General features: G+C 50.4%; 1 protein-coding gene across 6 annotated transcripts in view; it reads left to right on the top strand.

Moving 5' to 3' along the window:
- The window catches only part of ZC3H18 (zinc finger CCCH-type containing 18), a 51116-nt gene that overhangs the window by 1394 nt on the left and 26591 nt on the right, over positions 1-23131 (top strand). For 4 of the 6 annotated variants that reach the window (XM_082368516.1, XM_082368517.1, XM_082368515.1 and 1 more), the window contains exons 2-4: positions 5030-5619; positions 14021-14105; positions 14798-14869. In XM_082368516.1, the coding sequence (XP_082224642.1) occupies positions 5044-5619; positions 14021-14105; positions 14798-14869 (733 nt within the window). In that variant the 5' untranslated portion in view covers positions 5030-5043. The remainder of the gene's footprint in view (positions 1-5029; positions 5620-14020; positions 14106-14797; positions 14870-23131) is intronic. The other 2 variants (XM_082368519.1, XM_082368518.1) reach the window with 1 other exon arrangement.

Raw genomic sequence — 23131 nt, 5'->3', positions numbered from 1 at the left:
ACCAGATGTAGCAGAACTTGGGCATTCAGATAGGGAGTGCTCTGTTAAAAATTATTAACCTGGAAGGTTAGGCTTGTATTTCTTTGGTGCTCCTTTGCCAAAACCTCTTTGGAACTCCTGTTTTGGTAGTAAATATACAAGCCATAGTAAATATACAAACCATAGGAGGAAAATCAGTCTCATTCAATAGTCACACCCCACGTTTGACCAAAAACCATCTTACCTGGCTTGGGAACTCACCTCACTTACCAGACCAGGCCCTGAACAGCTTCCTGCGGTTTGTCAAAGTGACCCACCGTGAGAGAGGGAAGATTTGCTGCCACTGAGAGTGCCAGGGGAGTGTCCTGCAGGTTCTAAAGGTTGCTGGGAAAGAAAAGTTCCCACATGTTGTATACTGTAGCAGTGTCCTTGCAGTCAGGGTGCAGCCTTCCAGAATGACCGCTGGGAAACGAGGCAGCACCCACTCTGTCTCTCAGTTCTAGAATAGTCTTCTAAAAAGTAGGCACTTACTTCAAGTTTCTTTCTGGCGTGCAACAGGTAGTTCATCAAGTAATGAGACCTTGTGATTTATTCAGCGAGCGTCTCTCCGTCCGCGTCTGCCAGCGTAGTATGCTGTGGAGACACAGTGATGGACGCTGCTGTTCTGTGCTCCAGGCACGTTCACTGTCTTGTGGGTCACAGGACTAAAGAGTTCTAAACTTTGCCAAGAACGCTCGGTGACAGGGTGATGGTGTGAGAAGAACAGACTGAGTAAGAATAGTGAGCCTGGGGGTTGTGAAGACGTGACCAGAGGACCCTCCACTTCATTGTGTGCATTTAATAGACCACATGGTTTTCTTGGCTCCTGACACAGAGCACGTACTCAGATATTTGCCGAATTGAACTAATCTCAAAACAGGACACTGATGCCCAGAGAGCCAGTTCACTCGCCCAGAGTGGGGCCTGGAACACACACCGTCTTCTGACCCCCAGCGACACACCCCTTCTGTGCAGCAAGGTGTGCCTCAGGTTGCTTCTGATAAGCAGGAAGATTCTTTGGCATGTTTTCCTCTGCAAGCTGTTCACCTGTGTGTAGCCTCAGATTGGAAAATCCCAGGAGGTTCCACAGGGAAAGAAGAGATGGGACCCCTTTGCTCAGGAGATTGTCAGGGCCTCCTAGGGGTGACTGTGTGTCCCAGTGTGCCTAGGACAGCCAGGCTCATGCCTGCTGTAATGGTTAACAGTGCCCCCTTTCAGTCTCAAACACGCCCCCAAGTTCAGACAATAAGTTATATGGTAGCTCTGCTACCAAGTGCCAGCCATTTGCTGAGCTCGGAGAACCCAGGTGATTCTGAGCCCTTCCACTCAGGCCCTTCATGGGGCCGGGGGCGGGGGACCTCCCAACAGACTTTGCAAACAGATAGTTGCGGTACACGGTGTGGCGAGTTTGGGCATGTAGTAGAATAATGTACAGCATACTTAGGGCAGGAGTTCTCAGTGGGTGGACCTCAGGAGGTTTTGAACTCCGAAAGTGGGGGATAAATTGTGTATGTCCAGGTTTTTCTAGGGAGAGGAGCCATCCCCTTCCTCGGATTCTCGGAGCAATCCGTGCTGCCCAGAAGGCTGCCAGCGGTAGTCCTCCCCGATAGGAGCAGGTGCACACAGGGCCTTGCACTCTACCACCTTCTGGTCAGCACTGAAAACTGCCCGTGAGAGGAGGGAAGTTAGCTTTGTGCTTGGACGGCTGAAGTGAGTTCCATAATACACACTTCGTGGGGCATGTAGGCTCTGCAAGTACTTCTTTTTTACACACAGTACAGCAGCCTCAGGATTTTAATTTGAGGCAGCGTTTCCTGTGGTGTCGGTGTAGAAGTGTGCACCTTTGTGAGGGCTTCTTTTACGAGATTCACCTTTAGTGTAAGTGCCTAAGGTTCAAACTTTAGACACAATTAAAATAAAAAAATAAGTGACTGGTGTCGCAAGTTTGATTCCCATATGGTCATCACTGTTCTTTAATAGTCTGTGTGGATCATATAGTAGCTTTTCCGTCTCTGTGAAAATGTGTCTTTTTGGTTCTAGAAGGGCTAAGATAGCAACCTAGCTGGATCAGCACAAAACTTTAGAAGGGAGAAAAGAGCAACAGGCAAAATCTCCTGGTTCAGTCCAAGTCCCCGATTTATGTGACGGCTCTGTTCCAAACAAGCACGTGTGAAGTCAGTTAGAGCTCAGGTCCCATTTTCCTGTCGAAACAGTGGCGGTAAGTGGGGATTAGTCCCGGGGCAGGTAGCAGGAGCTCGCGTCATGCATCGGGCCGGCGCCAGCACTGGGCACCTGCTCCGGCAGCGGCTCGGAGATGCAAGCCCGGATTGCGCTCAGTGGCCACGTGGCCTTGGTTTCCTTCTCTGTGAGGGGAGCAGCGTTTGTTTGGAAGGTTGATGCGAGGAACTGGGTCGAGTGCCTGGCAGAGTGGTAGTCTCTCAGCAGGTGGGGGGACTTGATTTTATTGCACACGTGGTCGTGCAGAGTTGATTATCCAGCGTGTGTTGGATGGCTGTCTCCTGAGCACCCAGGAGACTGACCGCAGTCTGGTGGGGAGAGGGGTGTGGGTGTTGGAAGCCATCAGGCTGATCTCATTTAGGTGTCGCAACGACTTCTGCAGCGGATGCTGTTTCCCCGTATTTCAGATGAACAAACTGGGGTCTGGCAAGTTTACGTAATTTGCCCAAGACCCTGAAGCTGGGAAGCAGCAGCAGCGCTGGGATTCAGGTTCTGACTCAGAAGCCCACACTGTGTGCCCTGTTCCATGTGTCCCAGAAAGACATGGCCCACTTGCTTGAGTTCATATAGTTGAAGTTAGACGTTCTTTCTCCCATTTCTTACCCTAGGATTTAAATCAAAGTTTGCCAGAATATAAAGAACAATTTGGTTGGACCTAATCATGACAATGAAACCTTTTGGCACCTGGGCCCCAAGAAGGGGCTGCTATCAAGTTACTAGTGAGGGAGCCTCTGTGCCATGAACAGGATAATAATATGTTGCAAAGCTAGAGTATCAGTTTTGTGGATTTTAAACTAGTTTAAGGGGACACTTAATTTTGATTACCAGTTGATTGATTTCAGAGGTGACTTGGTTCCCAAGGTTGCCATTAGACTTATGATGTGAGAATCAGAATTTGTCAGGTTTCCAGTAGGGATATGTCTGAGGCTCAGTGACCAGCTGCGCGTGGCTGCCTGCCTACAGGGTCCCAGGTGCCAGCCTAAGCAGCTGGGGAATGAAAGTCCCTGCCCTTCTGTGGAGAGGTTTTGTTATATACAATGTAATAAAAACTGTACAAGGGTAGGCAGAGGACATCATACACAAAGGAAAATCTCCTATGTTTTACTGATGTCATTAGCTAAGGAGGGAGGCTGCCGGTTTGCCACTGGCCCCTGACTGGCTGCCCTAACGCCCCCACGCTGTCTGGAAGAGGTGCGGGTGCCGGGCCCTGTCCGCGGTAGGCTTCTTGCCTTGCTCGTTGCCCTGGGCTGCAGGGGTGATGTGTGTGGTGACAGGCTGTGCCCTGCACAGGGAAGCCAGGAAGCCACGGGGCAGCAAAATACTCCATTTTAGGGCTAACTTTTTAATAATTCTTTCCAGTAGTCCTACCTCTGGATAGTGTAGTTAGAAGACTGAAAAGTGAATCATTTTCAAAGCTGTCTACTTTTAAGTGACTTTGAATGGATTGGTTGGTTTGTAAATTTCTTTTACTGCTAACCATTTAGTTTATTTATAAAGTGATGAATTTTAAGTGACTTGTCCTCATGTTTGCTGAATTTTAATAATTTCCATTAACAGCAAAAACAAAACAAAACAAAACTGTTTTTAACTGTGGGTTCATATACCAACTCTTGGTATGTGCATCTTTAAACATAGGTTCTCCTTTTGAAGGTATAAAGTTAAAAGATACACTTTAAATTTTTAGTTATGTAAATGCATAAAGTAATTTTATATAGAGTATATAAATATACTTGTGCGTTTCCAGATCTCACTGAGGTACCAAGTAGCATGACTGGGGCATACATTATTTTAAATAAAAAATTTTGAAGAATCAAGTGAACATTAAACCCTTCACTGTTCCTGCTATTTCACACCAGCTTAGTGGTTACTCGCTACCCATTGCATGATGGATGGTAAATGTTTGCTTGTAGGCTGTTTGGTGTTGATTTCATGCACACACCGTCTCAGCCCACCTTCTGCAACCTGCGTTTAGAACCAATGGAACAATGTCCTATCTTTGCACATTGGGGTGGGAAAACCAGAAAATAGTCACTTTATAATTAAATCTAGTGAGTAAAAATAGAAATGAAATCTTCTAAAATGACACTGTTGGTCTTTTTATATAAGAAACTACTTAAATATGTAAGATTTTCTGCCAGAGTTCTTTCCCATGACCTGCCTGTCCTGGAACAGTGGTTCTCGAGAATCACAGCGCACGAAGGCCTTCCGGGCGTCCCTTGGCTGCTCCAGTAGGGTCTGATGCGGCCATCACGACCGGACCTGGAGAGACATGTGCAGGAACGGGAGATGGCCCATGTCCTGGGGGCTCTCAAAGGCAGGCCGGCTTTCTGTTCCAGACCCTGCGGGGTGACTCCGGAAGAGGCCAGGCGCTGCCTTCAGTGTTGCCACCTCCTTCCGAATGCGCGTTTTCCTGAATTTCACAAGTAATTACTTTACGAACCCAAAAAGCTATCGCTTGCAATGCCCATCTTCTTGCCCACTGTCTGATAACCAGTCGGGGTGCCCTGTGTGGAGGTGGGCACGCCGGGTCTCTCGCTGCCCGGTGGCTCCAGATGTGAGGCTCCTGGCGCACAGCTCCACGCGCTCGGCCCGGCCCCGCGGAGGCCTGGGGTGCAGTGCCGGTGGTCTGCGGACTGGGGTCTGGGGTGTGGAGGAGCCAGGCGGGGCGAGCCCTCCTGCAGGTCAGAGGCAAGCACGGGGCCCAGCAAACCAGTGCGAGATTGACTGGCCCTTTTGCTGGATGCTGTGAGTGTGTGTTCTCTTTGTTTTGCAGAACCGTGGGTACCGATGGATGTGGCCGAGAGCCCTGACCGGGACCCTCGCTCTCCGGAGGATGAGGAAGAGGAGCAGCAGGGGCTCTCGGACGATGACATCCTGAGGGAAAGTGGGTCTGAGCAGGACCTGGATGGAGCGGGGGGGAGGGCTTCTGACTTGGAGGCTGAGGAGAGCGCCGCCCCGGGACTGAGCCAGGAGGAAGAGGAGAGTCGCTCCGACGAGGAGGACCGGGACTCCGAGGCTCAGGAGCTGAGCGGGGGCCCGGCCAGCCCCCCGCGGGCCGAGGGGGGCCGGGGGGAGGAGGACCGCACCAACGACCTGAGGGACGAGGCCTCGTCGGTCACCAGGGACCTGGACGAGCACGAGTTAGACTACGACGAGGAGGTCCCCGAGGAGCCGGCCCCCGCCGCGCAGGAGGACGACACCGAGAAGGCCGGGCCCGAGGAGGACGAGGAGAGGGGAGAAGGGGCTCCCGGGGAGGACGGGAAGGCAGGCGTCCGCGGCGTGGAGGACAGGGAGCCCGTGGAGGCCGCCAAGGAGAAGAGGAAAGAGGACGACGACGGAGAGATCGACGACGGAGAGATCGACGTGAGTATGCCCAGCGGAGCCGAGCCGGCAGCGCCCCCGGAGGAGGGGGACACGAGGCGTGTGCTGGGAGCCGTGGCCGTGGTGACGAGGGAGCGCTGAAATCAGGGGACGTGGGCTAGAGTCAGAAGACTGTCTGCCAGTCGGTAGCTGGCAGAAGTCCCGTGGACCCTCACTCATCTGGTGCTGTTGGTTGGATTGCGGTAAAATTCTAGATTTTTTTTTTTTTTTTTAACAAGCAGTAATTTTCTGCCTTTTTCTTTGCTGTCTTTAAGTAATATTTGAGTTAGTATTCAACTAGAACCATTGTGGATTTCAGTTCCTGTTAGGTTCTTTTTTTTTTTTTTTTAAATATAAATTTACTTATTTATTTATTTTGGCTGCACTGGGTCTTCGTTGCTGCGCGTGGGCTTTCTCTAGTTGCGGCAAGCAGGGGCTACTCTTGTTGCGGTGCGTGGGCTTCTCATTGCCCTGGCTTCTCTTGTTGCGGAGCACGGGCTCTAGGTGTGCGGGCTCAGTAGTTGTGGCTCGCGGGCTCTAGAGCACAGGCTCGGTAGTTGTGGTGCACGGGCTTAGTTGCTCTGCGACATGTGGGATCTTCCCGGACCAGGGATCAAACCTGTGTCCCCTGCATTGGCAGGTGGATTCTTAACCACTGCGCCACCAGGGAGGTCCCCTGTTAGGTTCTTGAGACTGAAAAAACTTCCTTCCAGCTTTCTCTATTATTTTAGTCATTTTTATCTTTGCCCTTCTTCGCTGCTGAGGGTCACAGCTAGGCCACGCTTCTTTGGGAGTGTCCCTAAAAAGACCCTCAGGACTGGATAAAATGGGGTTGTGTGTCAGAACGCTTTGGCTTCTGACCAAGGCATCACATTCTTATAACTTATTTAAATTAATCTGGCCTTCAGATTAAGGAGAAGGTACCCAGTAATAATCATCTTAGTTGTGCGCAGGTTGGGTTTTTATGACAGATGATTCTGTTGAAAGAATTTCCGTCACGATCTTTTAAGAAGTTGAGTCTTGGGGGAGAAGAGCCTGAAGTCCTGCTGAGAAATGCTTTTACTAAAAGGGGTTGAGAGAGGGACGGAGCAGATTGACAAGATCTGGGGCCTTTAATATCCCAGCAAGGAGATTCTGCTCCCCGGAGAGTCCCCGTGGGGAGAGGTGTGAGGAGCACCTCAGAAGCGCTCTGGGTTGCCGAGAGAGGAGGGGCTGGTTAAGTACGTAACCCCGGCTCGCCGGAAGTGCCAGGCTCCTGCGGCAGCTGGTGCGGACGCTGCGTCGCGGTGGCCGTGGCTGTGGCCTGGTTTTCAAAGACCGTGCTTCTCAAGCTTTGGTTCACGAGAGCAGAACTTTGTGGGGCGTTACAAGATTGCGTATGTAGTTACAAGCTTAGAATTTTAGATCTTTTATCTTCTCACAACTAAGTGTAGGAGATGATCTCCTAAATTAACAGCCGTTACTTATTAATACTGTACTCATTTAAAAGGGTATTGTCGGGACATTATCTATGAACACTCTTAGGTTTCGCCAGCTATGCTTCCCTTCCCATCTGGAAAGTTCACCTTGACCACAGGGTTACCAGAGGAAAAGGAGATGCCATGAGACTCCAGTTAATCAGTTTGGACGACATTTTGGGCAGAAGATGAAATCATTGGTTGAGGTTGCCTTGAGTTTGGTTTTTCAGTTTACAAAGAGAAAAGCCACGTCTGCATCCTGCCCCCAAGGATTGAGGGGCTCCTGATGACTGGGGTGCTGTGGCCGGCGGTTCTGGGCAGTCTGTTTCCCACTAAGAAAGGACCGGTTGCAAGCTCTTCTTGCTTCAACTGTTGAATAAGCTGTACGGGAAAATTCATCTACTTTCCTGCCTTTCCATGATCATATGTGGACAGGTGTCTCCCTGCAGGTCCCGGGGGGCCTTGCCGTCATCGCACTCCCGGGCTTTCCTGCCACACTTAGATGTGGTGGCGTGGGACATGGGTTGAACTGAGCTGGCCCGGGAAAGCACCCGTCATCTGGAGGTTTGCTGGTTTCCCCCAGAAACAGCAGGTGAAATAGAAATCCAGTTTGACTTTCTTGCCCACTTGATCCTAGATGGTTGTTTGGTTTGGCTTGTGCCTGCCTGGCACCTCTTGCAAGGGCCTCACAGCCCTACTGGACCCGCAGGCTGCTGGGACCAGAGCACAGCTTCGTTCAGCCACGGGGCGGCACTGCCCTTCCCACACACAGCCCCATGGACCCTGCAGTGTGTCAGGCTCATTGTAACACGCTGGGGGTGTAACTGGGAAGGGCAGAGCCCATCACCCCTCAGGGATAGGCAGGCCTAAACGGGAGTGGGCGCTATGAATGGAGACTTGGGCCCTCATGGGAGCACACCTGCCTTCCAGGAGCCCCTTGGTTCATTTGCCCTTGCCTGTGCCCGCCTGCGTTCCAGGCTTCTCCCCATCCTTTAACCATTGGCTTCCATGTCACCTCCTTTCTGCAGGCTCTGCCTCCTGCCCCTGACTCTTACCTCTGGCTCAGTGCCTTTGCTGGGCTTCCACAGTCTGAATTGATTGGGTCATTAGTGTGTTTGTTTCTGTTGCTCTTCCGTGCCCACACCTCCAAGAACACAGGTTCCCTAAGTCTGGGACCTGCATGGCTTTCCCCCTCTATTCCCAGGACCTGGCACTTTGGAGGCAGCCGGTAACTGCCCTCTAAGCAGATGGGCGAACTCCAGCTGCTTTGGGGCGTGTTGAAGTTGAGTGCCGTTGAGATGGGGGTGGTAGTGGGTGGAAGGTCTACACTGGAGAGCCATTCGCATAAAGAGGCAGTTCAAGCACTGCGTGTGGGTGACCAGCACCAGCACTAGCCGCTGTTGGAAGAACCCAGTGTAGATACACATTAGCTCGTATTGAAAAACTACTGCTGGTTCGCTTCTCCTGCTCTCTCCATCCCAGTTCCCGTCCTTCCGTCCTTGTCAGAATCTCGGCTAGAGAGTTTGCCCCACGGTCCCGCAAGCACACACTCCTGTATCTTTCTCTCCCAAGATGGAAAGGGAGCCAGAGGTGTGCACTTGGGTCCATGAGCAGCCTGCTTCTGACAGGCCTTTGGCCTGGTCCCCTTTAGTTTAAATCCCTGCCAAGTAGCCTCTGGTCCAAGTGGAAAGCATCCGTCCCAGGGGGCCTTTTCCCCATTGCTTTCAAGCACGTTTTTTGGTATCAGAAGTGGACTACCTGGATGTTTTATGCAGAAGAAAAGGGCCGTTTGGCTCACACCTCGCAAGTGTGCGTTCACTGAGGCCCCTGAGCTTGTCCACGTCTGGCAGGGGTCTTGCAGCCCCGCTGACTCTTCAAAGAGGCTCACCGTTCCCAGGGCCCCTCCTGCACTTCGCTGCCCGTCTCCCCTCAGCATCCAGGCCTGGAATTGCTGGGAACGGCCAGCTGAGTGGAAGCGTCTAAAAGGCCCTGTGGTTTATCCTCCTGTTAACTGAGAAGCACTTTTCTCTCCTGTCGGGGTACACTGTCCCTCTTTTTTCCCTTGTAGATTTTGGGTCACTGGGACAGGTGAATTGATTTGGGGGGGAGTCACCCCCACCCTCCGCAGCTTTTCTGCTCTCTTAGTGGTTTCCTTGATAGTGGCATCAATTTGTACAATAAACCTTTGACATTCTTTTGTCTGAACCACATAGTTTATAACTCAGGCCTTGAATTACTTTTATCTGTTTTGGTGTGCTACCTTCAGATACAAATGCCTTTCTGGAAGTGCCACTCCCTGCTGCGGTGGGGATGGGATTTTGCAAACAGGATTGTGGACCAACTATTTATAGCACCCGGCTTATTTGTGGACGGGGGCCGAGGGTCCCCGACAACCGACAGCTGAAGCGCGGGTGAGTTCGACTTCGTCAGCGGTCTCACCTGTGCACGAAGCCACACTTAGGACAGGCAGACGGAGCAAGCGGCCGTGTGAGGCCTGCCTGGCTCACTCTCGCACCCCTGCTGAGTTCCGCACAAAGACCCCCTTCCTTCGTGGCTCTGTGATTCACCTTAACAGACTCGAGGCCTTCCATCTTTGGTCCATCCTTTGTCTCCTCCGCTTATGGACTTGGTTCTCTTTTTATATCTCGCTTGTCATCTGGTTGACAGAACTTCAGCCACCTGGAGTGTGCCATCCCCTTGGGAAAGCGTGGCGTAGTTTGTTCCCTTCCTCCTTTCGTCAGTGACTGTCACACTGATAGGGTGCGCGCTCAGAGACAGGGCGGGGGGGGCGCGCCCCGAGTGGATGGGCCACATGACTCCTTGGGCAGAAGTGGTAGCTCTGGGCCCAGCCACAGACAGATACACTTGGAGGCGTTTTCTTTGCAGGCGGTCTTTTGTCTTTTCTCCTGTTCACATCTACCTCCTCCTTTCGCATCTGGACACACAGTATCTTCTGCCAAAGGGCTTCCAGGCAGGTGAGGCCTCGGGCTTAGGGATCTGGGGACATCCACAGCACTGTCCCCTGGTGGGAGCCGGGGAAGCAACCGTGGTGGCCTGGCCACGAGGGACTAAGTAAGGCCTGCCGCCCCCCTCGGGGCGGTTGGGGGGCCCGGGCCACTGTCCCTGCTCAGCTGAGCAGCCCAGAGTTCTGGGGTGGGAAAGCTCTCCTTCTGCCAGTGGCTGACCTGGCCAGAGCCCGTGGAGGCCGTTTGTGGTTTTGTGTTTACCCCCTGTGGGCTGGTCCCGGGTCCCCTCACAGGAGGATGACTGTCCGTCCCGGGCGCCGCTCCACCCACCCGATCACCTTTCTGAGGCCAGAACATCACCTCTGGCCCCAAAGGGTGTGAATGCGGGATTATAGACCCGAATTGCTACCCCACTTCACAGGTGCAGAATCGAGGGTTCAGGGAGCCCCTGGTTGGCCCGGTGGGTGCCTGGGCCTCTGCTCCAGGGCACGTGCCGCGTCTTGCTTCCTTATCTGCCGAGACTGCGGAGCTGATGGCTGGGAAATGAGTTCTTTTTGTTATTTGAGGACACATACAGGCTTTGTGGTTTTGTTTTCGGTTTTTTTTTTTTTAAAAAAAAACTTTGGGTTTATTTATTTTATTTATTTATTTATTTATTTTTGGCTGTGTTGGGTCTTCGTTTCTGTGCGAGGGCTTCCTCTAGTTGCGGCGAGCGGGGGCCACTCTTCATCGCGGTGCGCGGGCCTCTCACTATTGCGGCCTCTCTTGTTGCGGAGCACAGGCTCCAGACGCGCAGGCTCAGTAGTTGTGGCTCACGGGCCTAGTTGCTCTGCGGCATGTGGCATCTTCCCAGACCAGGGCTCGAACCCGTGTCCCCTGCATTGGCAGGCAGACTCTCAACCACTGTGCCACCAGGGAAGCCCTTGTTTTCGTTTTAAGTAAAATAAAAACCTGCACAAAGGAGAAAGTGGAAGTCACCCATGCTCCGCTCACTCACTTTTTTTTTTTTTTTATAAATTTTATTTATTTATGTATATATGTATGTATGTATTGGCTGCGTCGGGTCTTCCTTGCTGCGCACGGGCTTTCTCTAGTTGTGGTGAGCGGGGGCTACTCTTCGTTGTGGTGCACAGGCTTCTCATTGCGGTGGCTTCTTTTGTTGCGGAGCACGCGCTCTAGGTGCACAGGCTTCAGTAGTTGTGGCGTGTGGACTCAGTAGTTGTGGCTCGTGGGCTCTAGAGTGCAGGCTCAGTAGTTGCGGCACACGGGCTTAGTTGCTCCGCGGCATGTGGGATCTTCCCGGACCAGGGCTCGAACCCGTGTCTCCTGCATTGGCAGGCGGATTCTTAACCACTGTGCCATCAGGGAAGCCCTCACTCACGCTTTGACGTGTTGCCTCTGAGGGGGTTTTTCTATCACGATGATACTCGCGCCCCGGGTGGGAGCTCTGGGTGCTCAGAAGGTCGGGCGGGGAGAGCACAGCTGGGGCGGAGGGCCGTGTCCACGGTCATGGTGGCAGGTGTGATCCAGGCTGCCCTGTGCCCCATGCCCTGTGCACACTCACCCCAAGGACACGCTGCCGTGGTTCTCCTAGATTTGTAAACTGTGGAGGGCCTGGCACTCACCCCCTGAGTTAGTTGTTGGTGCCGTTTTAGCTGTTTATAGACCCACCAGTTTGCTTCTTGCTGGACCTCTGCTCTCTGCTGGCTCCGGGATCAGGGGCTGCCCGTCAGAATTCCCACCTGACAGTTCCAGCCCTGACCTGACAGGAGGGCTGTCCAGCAGCTGAGCGCTGGGAGTCTGGCTTCAGAGACCTCCTTCTTGAGTCGTATTTGCGTGAAACTCTTTATAAGATTTAAGAACTCCTTTGGTTTGTCCAGCACTTGAAAGGCCATTGTACTAAATGAACGGTTAGTTGACATTTGAGGGTATTCGACTGCTGAGTGATTTGTGGATGTTTTCATCTGCCTGGCGTCTGAGAAGCCGCAGAGCGCCCCCTGGTGGCTCATGGCTCAGGTGGCTGCTCCCCGCCTGAGCTAGGGAGCTGGCTCCTCGCTGCTCTTGTGACTATTGAGAGTCACATCTTTGCAGGAACACCTCTTTAACCCCATCTCGTGCACTGACTGAATCTTGATTTCTGAGAAGCAGTCACTCTGTACTCATCATTTCAACTCCTGTGCATTGACTTCCAAACGAAGCAGAGGATTTGAATGAGTTCTGACCTCTCAAAAGAGTTTTGTTTTTCTAATGAGAACAAACAGAATCTGCTCTCAACTTAGACGTGAGCTCCTGTGTAATAGATAATAGCACATTGAGGTTATGCCGGGAGGGAAGTAGTGAAAGGAAAACACGGCTGGGAGACCAGAAGGGCGGGGTCTTCTGTCATATAGCATAAAATCAGCACATTTTCCTCAAACTGAAATCATGTGGGGCGTCGGGAAAATGGGGAGATGTTGTTCACAGGGTACAAATTTTCAGTTATAAGATGAATAAATTCTCGGGACCTTTAAAAAAAAACCTTGAATAACTTATTTAATCTTTCTCTCTCAAAGAAATTCTGCCGACTCTCTCTTTTAAGGGATATAACTCTGAGGCATCTGTTGTTTTCTGTTATAAAATGCCTTTTAATAACTTGGTATTTTTAAGGTAAAAATTATACAAATATTTAAGCTTTAAAAGAAGTCATCATAAATCTAGGGTTTGCCGTCAGTGTTTCTTCATTCGGTAACTAGCAGTACTTGCTGTTTACTCTGAGCCTGACGCTGTGCTTGGAGCGGTGACCCGTGGTGTGCAAAAGGCGGGGGCCGGCTGGGCAGCCACGACGGCTGGGACCCGTGCTCCAGGGGCAGGGGGCTGTGGGACCGGCTGTGAAGGGAGATGGGGGGCCCTGAGGAAGGGGACTCGAGCTGCAGTCTGGACATGAGATGAGTTCCACGCCGGGGAAGAGAGGCGAGAGTGTGGTCAGGCCAGACCTGCAAAGGTCACGGCACAGCGGGGAGCACGTGGAAGGGTTCAGGAGTGCGGACGCCCTTCAGGACGCAGTCCCCTGGCCAGGTGGGACTGGGCAGTAGTTTGGACGAGGGTGGTGCTGCGGGAGACGGGGAGACAAAGGTCCAGGTGACTCCCACACCGCTGCCCTGCTTGTGATCCCTTGCTTGGACCACATGAGCGCGCTCTGGAATGGGCTGGGAACCGGGGGGACGGGGTGGGGGGCCGTGAGGAGCTCCATCTTGGACTTACCTACTTAGCTATGCTAGCAGGGCGCTGGATACCTGCCCAAGCTGGGGGCGGTCCCGGAGCGGGGTCTCAGGGGCACAGGCGGGGACTGAGGAGGGTGCAGAGCAGTGGTCCAAGTCAAGGCTGCTCTTTGGAGTCCCTGGGGGAGAGACCCCCCCACCCCTCCCCGGGCTGTGGTCTTTAAACCCTCCTGCGTTATTCTAAAGCCAAGGTTAGGACCTCTGCACCAAGAACCAGAAGAGAAGGGCCCAGGTCTAAGCGAAAGGTGGATACGCTCGCTGGCCTGAGTCGCCTAAATTCCCTCCTCCTTGCCCCCAGACTTTTCAATTAGAGAAAGTGTCTAATTTAAAGGACATAAAATATTTTGTCCTGTGAATTTTGTTTAAATGTAAAAAATGTTAAACACCTGAAGTGTAGCCATTTCCTGCCCAGAATTGCTAATTAAGAGAAACGTGATGACACCCTGCTTTTTATCATGCATCACGTACTTCACAGAACGTTGTTGGTCTTGTGTGATGCTGCACTTTTGTGGGTAAGCTTTGAGAGATCCCCATTGTGTGGATGAGGAGTCTAAGGTTTGGAAAATGTACGTGAACTTGGCCACATGAGTGGCCAAGACCTGAGTGTTGTGACAATACCCTTTCTGGTTTAGTGAAGGCCGTGCATGGTGGTAGATGCCCCTCCGGCCTCTTCAGCCCTCATGAAGACAAGTCTCTCTTCAAGTCACGTTGTCCTCTGTTTCAGGATGATGACCTGGAGGAGGGTGAAGTGAAGGACCCCAGTGACAGGAAGGTGAGGCCTCGTCCCACCTGCCGATTCTTCATGAAAGGTAATTGTCTGAGTGAGGGGCCTTTGCGCGGCCCGTTTGTGTGGCCTCGGCTTTTCCTGGGACTGCGGTGGTGGTTCAGCCCTGGGCCTGTGCAGGGCAGTTCTCAGGGCCGGCAGCGGCGGTGCGTCGATGTCAGCTGTGGGCCTGCCGTGGTCGCTCTAATGCCTCTCTCGGAGGGGAGCCGGCCTGCTCGTTTCACCCTGGGGTGCCAGGCCCACCCGCCTAGCACAGACCTGTATCTTCACTGTAGACGATGCTAACTCTTTTTCTAAGCGGTCCTTCTTACAAGGCCGAATGCCCCGGCCACCAATTGTGACATTTTCCCACCTCTGTAAGGGGAGTTGCCGCTTTCTGCAAGATGTCTCAGAGGCATATCTTTCGTTTGGAATGGACTTCTAAATAGAGAGGGTCGGCCTCTGAAGGCGGCAAGGCCCCTCCCTCCTGAAAAGTGGACAGAGTGAGTCAAGTAGCTGTGACAGTGGCAGTGTGACAAGGCTGGTGAGCAGTGGGCACTCAAGCCCGGGGAGACGTGTCACGGCACCGTCTGGTGTGCGTCTGTGATTGAACGTTTCCCTTGCACGGCAGGAAGGTGTTCTTCTCCTGCCCTGCTCTGACCCTAGATGCCTCGCACAGTGACCCAGCCCACCCATGCGGCCTAACGTTCACAAGAGCTTCCTGTACTTCTTTTCCAGATGTTGTGACACCACTGTCCACTCCTCCTTCACCAATACCAAATTCCATACCATTCAGAGGCCAGGTTAAAGGTACAAAATATACGATATTCATCTCTTCAGTACCTCACAGTCCCCCTGCTCCGGAGGCCAGACTCCTTTCTCCTGGATCCAGAATGCTGCTGTGACGCCAGGGGAAGGGGAGGCCCTGAGGGCAGAGAGCGGCCATGACAAGGCTCACGGGAGCTGCGTGCTGCCTGCACGGGGGCGGGGGCACGGGGGGCATGGGGGCGGTGGAGCCCCGTCCTACGAGTGGCCTCGAACAAGCCCGTCCCTTGTCCCGAGGTGACCCAGGGATGAGGGTGCACAGGAACGCTCGGGACCCCGGTCAGCGCGTGCCGGGGGCGTGTCCTCTCGGCCGTGCTGATTCTGCGCTGCTGGTTGCTGCCGAGTGGGGGAGTCCGGCTCGTCTGAGTTAGACGGCCGCGCGATGGCTCCGTGTGTGGCCGTGTGCGCTGTGCCCGTGGGACGGGAGCGTAGCCGCCCTCGGGATGCAGATACGTGTGCAGTACCTTGTAGAAAGTAAATTGTTACAGGTCTTCAACGGCTTTGGTATTTCAAGTGTCATTATTTCAGAAAATTTAAACTTAAGCCGAAGACTTCTTTTTCATAATGACGTCAGCCCATCTCTGGAATTTCTGGAGTAAAATGATGGAGACAAACACGCATGCATACACGTACATGTACTGCAGTCATCTCCAGTTAGCACTGGCCACACACCGTGTGCTTCAGAAACCTGGCCATCGGCCAGGAGCAGCCGGAGGCCCCCGTGGCAGCGAGGGCAGGAGGCAGCGGCATCCACTGTGGAGGCCACGGAGGCTCTGGTCCAGGTGCTTGGGGCCCCACGGCGGAAGCACTTTCCAGCATTTAGCCCCAGGAGCACACACACCGTGAAGCGGAGTTGGTGGCGGCACTGCGGGTCGGCATCATCGGGAGGCGCCTGGCCAGACGAGGACAGGGTGCCCTCTCCAGGGACGTATGGGGGTCACATCACAGGAGGAGGGGAGGTGCCTCCAGGTCACACTGAGCGCCCAGTTGGGGTTTCGGGGAGTGAGACCAGTGGGTCAGGCATTTCGCAGTGGAAAAATCTGAAGCTAGTGGTAAGTGGCCTTTTTTGCAGTTTAGTTGGGCCTGTTCAGTAACTTGTTTCAGGAATGTATTTTTTAAATATTTAGTCACCTTTCCCCCATACTGTTTGTTTATTCTACAGAATAATGCGAGTACAGAGTACAGAAGGGAGATGGGTGTTCTGGAACATATCCTGCTTATTCTTAGTTATGAGAAAGGTTTTGGATGTAAATGTTTTTGCTTACCTGCGGTTTGTAAGATTGGTGTTGAATTGAGATGAATGCGTTTCAGTTCTCTCCGGTAGCAGGAGAGTCACTTTAAAAATACAATGAAGTTTTTCGTGTTTGGGGAGGATGTGGGGAAGTGGAACCTCATACCCAGCCGGTGGGAACGTGAGCCGGTGTGGCTGCCCTGGGCGCGGCCTGCTGAGTGTGGCGAACGGAGCTGCTCTCTGAGCCGGCCACACCCCTCCTGGGTGTCTGTCCAAGAGAAATGAAGGCGTGAGCCACGCCGAGACTCGTGCTAGCAGCATAGACACAACAGCTGCGTGACTGTGTGGAAACAACCCCAGTGTCCATCAGCTCATGAACGGATAAACAAAACGTGGTCCATCCTGATACTACAACGCAGTTGAACCTTGAGGACACTGCCAAGTAAAAGAAACCAGTCACGCAAGGCCCCATATTGTACAGTTCCACTTACAGGAACTGTCCAGAGTGGGCAGATCCATAGAGACTGAAAGTAGGTTAGTCATTGTCTAGGCCAGAGAGGGATGGGTAGTCATTGAGTGCAGGGTTTCCTTTAGGGGGATGGAATGTTCTAGAATTAGGTAGTGGCAGTGGTTGCACAACTTTGTGAATGTACTAAAACCCACTGAATTGTGCACTTTAAATGGGGGTATTTTATGGTATGTAAATTATATCTTTGAAAATCCTTTTTAAAAAATGTAAAAAAAAAAAAATGTTTGTTAGCTATATTTCTGTTGTTATTGTGATCTGCAGGTTTATTGTTAAATTGCCCAAATGGACACATTGATATTTGTGACCATTGACAACAAAATGTACTTAGGAATACAAATTGAAACATTTTAAAACACCAGTACTTTGTTTATGGTGTATTTTTACCTGTCTTATATTTAGGTTGAGTCATCAAGACATGAAGTTCTATCCACAAAGGCATAAATAGCATTTTCTTTAAACTGTGTTCTGCTTTGGGTCTCTGATTACCTAGCTGTCAGTAGCACCCAGCCCGTTCTGTGGGCCAGGCCTCCTGTGTCCTCTCCTTCCTGCTCTCTTTTTCTCTCCCTCCCTCTTGCTTTCCCTTTTTTAAATTGTGGTGAAATACACAATATAAAATTTACCATCTTAGCCCTTTTTAAGTGTACGTTTCATTGGCATTCAGTACATTCACATTGTGGCCATCACCACCATCCATCTTCAGAACTCCTTTCATCATGTAAAACTGAAACTGTCTCCATTAAACACTAGCTCCCCAGCCCTTGGCATCTGCCCTTCTCCTTTCTGTCTCTATGAATTTGACTACGCCATGTGCCTAATAGAAGTACAGTCTTACAGGATTTGTCCATTTGTGACTGGCTTGTTTCACTCAGCACGGTGTCCTCAAGGTTAATCCAGGCTGTAGCAGGTGTCAGGATTTACTTCCTTTTCAAGATTGAATAATATTCCACTGTGTGGATGAACCACATTTTGCTTACCCATCATCCATCAGTGGACATTTGGGTTACTTCCATTTTTTAGCTATTATGAATAATGCTGCTGTGAACATGGGTGTGCAAACATCTCTCTGACACCCTGCTTTCAAATCTTTTGAGTATACACTCGGAAGTGGGATGGCTGGGTCAGGTGGTGGTTGTGTTTTTAACATTTTGAAGAACCACCCTGCTGTTGCCCACAGTGGCTGCATCGCTTTGCACCCCACCACTGAGCGCAGTGTTCAGGTTCTTCTCGCCAACGCTTGTTTTCCGAGTTTGTGATAGCATCATCGTGGCTGTGAGGTAGGGTTCTGGTTTACGTTTCACCGTGATCAGTGATGTGGAGCATCTTTTCATGTGCTTTTTGGTCATTTGTGTATCTTCTTTTGAGAAATGTTCACTGCCCTTATTTTGTTGTTGTTAATTTAGTTTTGGCTGCGTCGGGTCTTCGTTGCTGGGCGCGGGCTTTCTCTAGTTGCGGCGAGCGGGGGCTACTCTTCGTTGCGGTGCACAGCCTTCTCACTGCGGTGGCTTCTCTTGTTGCGGGGCACGGGCTCTAGGCGCGCGGGCTTCAATAGTTGTGGCACGCGGGCTCAGTAGTTGTGACTCGCGGGCTCCACAGCGCAGACTCAGTAGTTGTGGCGCACGGGCTTAGTTACCCCGCGGGATGTGGGATCCTCCCAGACCAGGGCTCGAACCCATGTCCCCTGCATTGGCAGGTGGATTCTTAACCACTGCAGCACCAGGGAAGTTCCTACTGCCCATTTTTTAATCCCTGCATCCTCTTGTGTTTAAAGCAGCAGGTCTCAAGGTGTGTTCTTGAGACCCAGGGGCGCCCTGAGGTCAGTGCTCTAATGACAGTAACACTGCGCCAGTCGGCAGGTGTCGCCCACTGTATGTGCACCGAGAAATGACATCTGGGATAGAGCAGGAAGATGCATAGTTAAACTTTATTTTTGGGTCTAGGTCTTTTTTTTTTTTTTAATAACTTTGTCGAAGTATAATTTAAATGGCATAAAATTCGCCTGTTTTAAATGTCCAGTGATTTTTATTAGTTTACCAAGTTGTGCACCCAGCACCACAGTCCAGATGTAGAATATTTCCATCACCCCACCACAGCCCCTCAGTGTGTCTTTTCGCTCTTCCATCTGACGAAACTACAAGTGCTCACGGAGCTCGTCTGCTGACACTGAGGCATGAGGGGCGCCTCCAGGGAGGGCGTGCCAGGTGTGGCTGTGAGCCCAGACGGCCACGTCTCCTCCAGGACACCCAGGAGACCAAGACAGTGACTGTGCTAATGATAAGGTTCAGGCTCTCAAGTGAAAATCAGAATTTTGGAGAACTTGCCAGCTTCGCAGGGTTTGATGACTTTTCCAGATGACTGTCATGTGGTGTCACAGAAGCATACCTGGGTAGAAAGCCATTCACAGTGCAAGGTGGACTGGTGGACCTCCGCCCAGGAGTCGGGGAGGTTCAGTGACAGGACTGCAGCTCGCTGTATCGGAGCCTCAGAGGACGCGCAGTGTCTGGAGAGGCTGTCATGGGTGTCCCCAGGCCGGCCGCACCTCCTTCTCTGAAGCCACCCAGCACAGCAGATGGGATGCAGGGCACAGTTGTCTGTGAGAACCCAGCTGTCTTCATTCTAATGTCAAATTAAAGAGATTTGCAAAAAGGAAAATAATGCTACTCCTATCGCCAAGTATTCTTAAAACGTTTTCAGAAAACTTTTATGTTAACAACTATTGCTAACATAAAATTACATACGTTATATTTTATGTCTTTAAATTTTCTGTTTTAATTTCCAATATAAATATATCAATTAATATAATCAATTATTAAATATCAATAAATATAATCATCACAAAGGCTCTTTGGGGGTCCTGAGACCAAAAAGTTACAGGAACCACTGGCCTATGTTGTTCACAGAGAAGCAGCGCAGAAATTATTTTAATTCTTTCAGCTACCATAATGACTGTATTCCTTAAGAAGTTAAAATAGCTCAGAATACTGCTCAATATGACCGTAGTTGTCTGTCACAGTTCTCTGTGAAATAGGAAAGTACTTGAGTTTTTTGTGTTCTTTCATTAAAAGTTTGTATGCGACAGTTCATGGGATTTTATGTGTGTTAGAATAAGCGTTTGTAGATCTTGGGTTGGTCTTTAATATTTAATTATTAGATTTTTATATATTCTGCCTTCCTTTTAGGAAGTAATTTTTAAAAACCATGAAGCACTTTAAACTTCTTTATTTTACTTTGACAGTCCCTATATTTGTTACTTATTCTGAGTTGTTTAGACTAACAGGAAATGGGACCAAGGAATATTTAAGTAAGACCACTATGTCTTATTTAGAAATAAGAAAGTCTTTGTTTAAAATTCTAGTGTGAAACAAGCATTTTGTATGGAAACTAGAGAGAGATTGTAAAATTATCTCCACTGTTGCAGTGGGACGCACTGCAAATGCGGTGACATGCGGCTTATAAATGCCATCTGGAGGCACCATGCTGACGCCAGTCAGACCAGCAGTCAGAATTTTAAGGTCTGTAGTGTTTCTGGACCCACCGGCAGCCACACTCACACCTGTGCCCGCAGAAACGGGCACTTTCAGCTCCCCTCACACCATGAGCGAGATGGGCTCCTTGGGCTGCTGTGTGTGGTGTGTTTTCGTTTCCTGTTGTCTCTGTGTTCAGGTCCTTGGTTTCTGCTGAGGCTCAGGTAGGCTTTCTCTGTGTATGTGTCTGTTTCACTGGTAGAGTTTGAGTTTGTTACTTTTGAGCTTGCAGGTTCCTTTTTTGTAGGTATATTTATTGTATAGTGAAGAAAAACAGGGCTCAACACAGAGTGTATCATACAACCAGGAAAAAAATGGGGATGGATATACTGATTGACTGATCGATCGATCCCCCACAAATGGGTCACTGCCTTTGGTGCAGGGCCCTGGAGATGGGGAAACAGCACTGAGTACCTTTCTGAGTATTGGGATGCCTTTGTTGACCTGCATTCCCGTGCCTCACCACGCCCCGCACCACACTGCCACGCTGCATCCTTTTTTTGTTGTTTGGTTTTTGGTTTTTCAGCCGTGCCACGAGGCTTGCAGGATCTTAGTTCCCGGACCAGGGATTGAACCCGAGCCCCGGCAGTGAGAGCGCCGCGTCCTTAACCACTGGACCGCCAGGGGACTCCCAGATCCTTTCCCTTGTTCCCTTTGGGCTCATATCCCTGTGCACGCAGCGTCCTTACACAGTAGTAAGCCTGTTAGTCATCCAGGCACAGTCGCAGTCCACATAAATTTTGTGTTCGTGAAGTTTCATTTAGAAGCAGAAGAGTATACAATTTTTAAACCAGTAGATCTATTTTTGCTTCCATTTCCTGGAGAATTTTTTTTCCGAACAAATTGCTTTTTTAAATTATGAAAGTAATATGTGCTGACAGAGTCAAAACAATAACAGTTTGGGGTGTATCCTTCCAGACTTTTTTCTACACAATTAAACATTCACTTTCCAAAAGGCTGGTGGGATTACACTATTCTTGCTGCTCTTCCTGCCTGCAGGTGTGGGACATCTGTCCTTGCCCGTGTGTAGACTGCCCACACTTCCTCCTGGAGTAGTCCCCTCCTTCTCTTTGGAGGCCAGACACATGCAGTGTGGACCTTAGCCCTCTGGGAGCGGGGGCCCCGGGGCGGGCGGCTCGGGGGCGATGCCCCCGCCCTTGCCTCTCACCCTCCTCTCAGCTCTGCTCACCGCTGCTCCTCCGCCCTCCCCTGCCAACATGAGGGACGGGAGAGCTTTTTTGTCAGTGCGCTCAGGGGTGACGTTCTTGTTTTGTTTTGTTTTGAAAATTTGTTAAATACAAAAAGAACAGAGAATCACAAATACTCATTTATCTGCTACCCACATATTTATTTTAGATTTTAAAAAATTATAGAAATGCTGTGGTTTATATTGTTAATACTATTCTGTGCTTGCAGTTTTCTACAATGAGCTTTTGTGACTTTTTAACCCCATAAGCAGCGTGGACTCTGACGCGAGTTTATAGGAGTCACGCACTGGAGAAGCGTGTGATGTTCTGGACTGCTTTATTTAGAGATATGACCGCAGAGTCTGGTTTCTTTGAAACTCTCGGAGTCTCTGGGATTTTGAAGCCCCTGTAGTGTATATGTCCCAGCCTCTGACTTATATGTGATCTCTCAGACACTTCTGGAAATTAAAAAGTTAATTGGTTATTTTTGCATTCTCAGAGAAGCAGTTTTTTTAAGCATACTTTATTTCATATTTAATTTGGAGCATTATTAAGTTGGTTTTAAATACAAGTTTAAATATTCATAATGTTTAAAAGGTAAAATTTAGTGTTTCTTTAAATACCAAATGATTATTTCTCTACAATTTACATGATACAAGAAAAAGCGTATTTTTTTGACAGAAACATTCAAATGGAATATCATGTTTAGAAGTGAATATACATTAAAAGATGGCTTACAATTTAACTACATGCTAACCAATTGAAAATGTTTTTTAAAACCACTTAGATATTGTATGCCATATTTATTTTTTAAGCCTATGTACATATTACCTATTCAAAAAATTAAATTTTAAAAAAGTAATTCACTCAGGGCTTCCCTGGTGGCGCAGTGGTTGAGAATCCGCCTGCCAATGCAGGGGACACGGGTTCGAGCCCTGGTCTGGGAAGATCCCACATGCCACGGAGCAACTGGGCCCGTGAGCCACAACTACTGAGCCTGCGCGTCTGGAGCCTGTGCTCCGCAATAAGAGAGGCCGCGACAGTGAGAGGCCCGCGCACCGCAATGAAGAGTGGCCCCCACTTGCCGCAACTAGAGAAAACCCTCGCACAGAAACGAAGACCCAACACAGCCATAAATAAATAAATTAATTAAAAAAAAAAAAAAGTAATTCACTCAGTAATTAATTTTAAAATGTAGACTTCTTGCCTCCTGTGCTGAAAAGTCAAGTGGTTTTCTTGAATAATCTTGGTTTCTGTTGCTGAATAATGCTAAAAGTTGACCTTCTTAATTCTTTGTTGTAAAGTATAAACACCCAATCTGTCTATGTGTTTTCTCTCTAACGCATTTTTTTAAGTACCAGAAATAGCCTGAAGTGGTTTGGTAGGAGAAATGCAAATGTACAGAGCTGGTAAAGATCACCCTGGCATAAACGTGCAGAATTCTGATCATTTTTGTGCTTCTGGTTGCTTTCTGTTTCACTACGGGCAGTCTTTTGAGTCAGAATAACAACCCTGTCCGTGCACCTGCACGCTCCCCAGGGCACGTGTGTCCTGAGCAGCAAACCCCAAGGCAGGGCCGTCCCGATCATCGGGGCGCTCTCGGGCTTCTCTGTTTCAGGGGAAATGAAGTGTTCCTACGGTGACCGTGGGACAGGGGCCCTGCGGGAGCCCTTTAGGAGGTGCCGCTAGCAGGACGGTCCCAGACCTTCCAGGCCTGCCTGCTGTGGCCTCGTGGGGCGGCCGGGACCGCGCTCGGCCCGCTGCCTGGCCGCCTGGCCC

Source organism: Balaenoptera borealis, assembly GCF_965194805.1.
Source record: "Balaenoptera borealis genome assembly, chromosome: 19".
Lineage (NCBI taxonomy): Eukaryota > Metazoa > Chordata > Mammalia > Artiodactyla > Balaenopteridae > Balaenoptera > Balaenoptera borealis.
The sequence above is the reverse complement of the archived record's forward strand: the minus strand, read 5'-3'. Positions and strand labels throughout refer to the sequence as shown.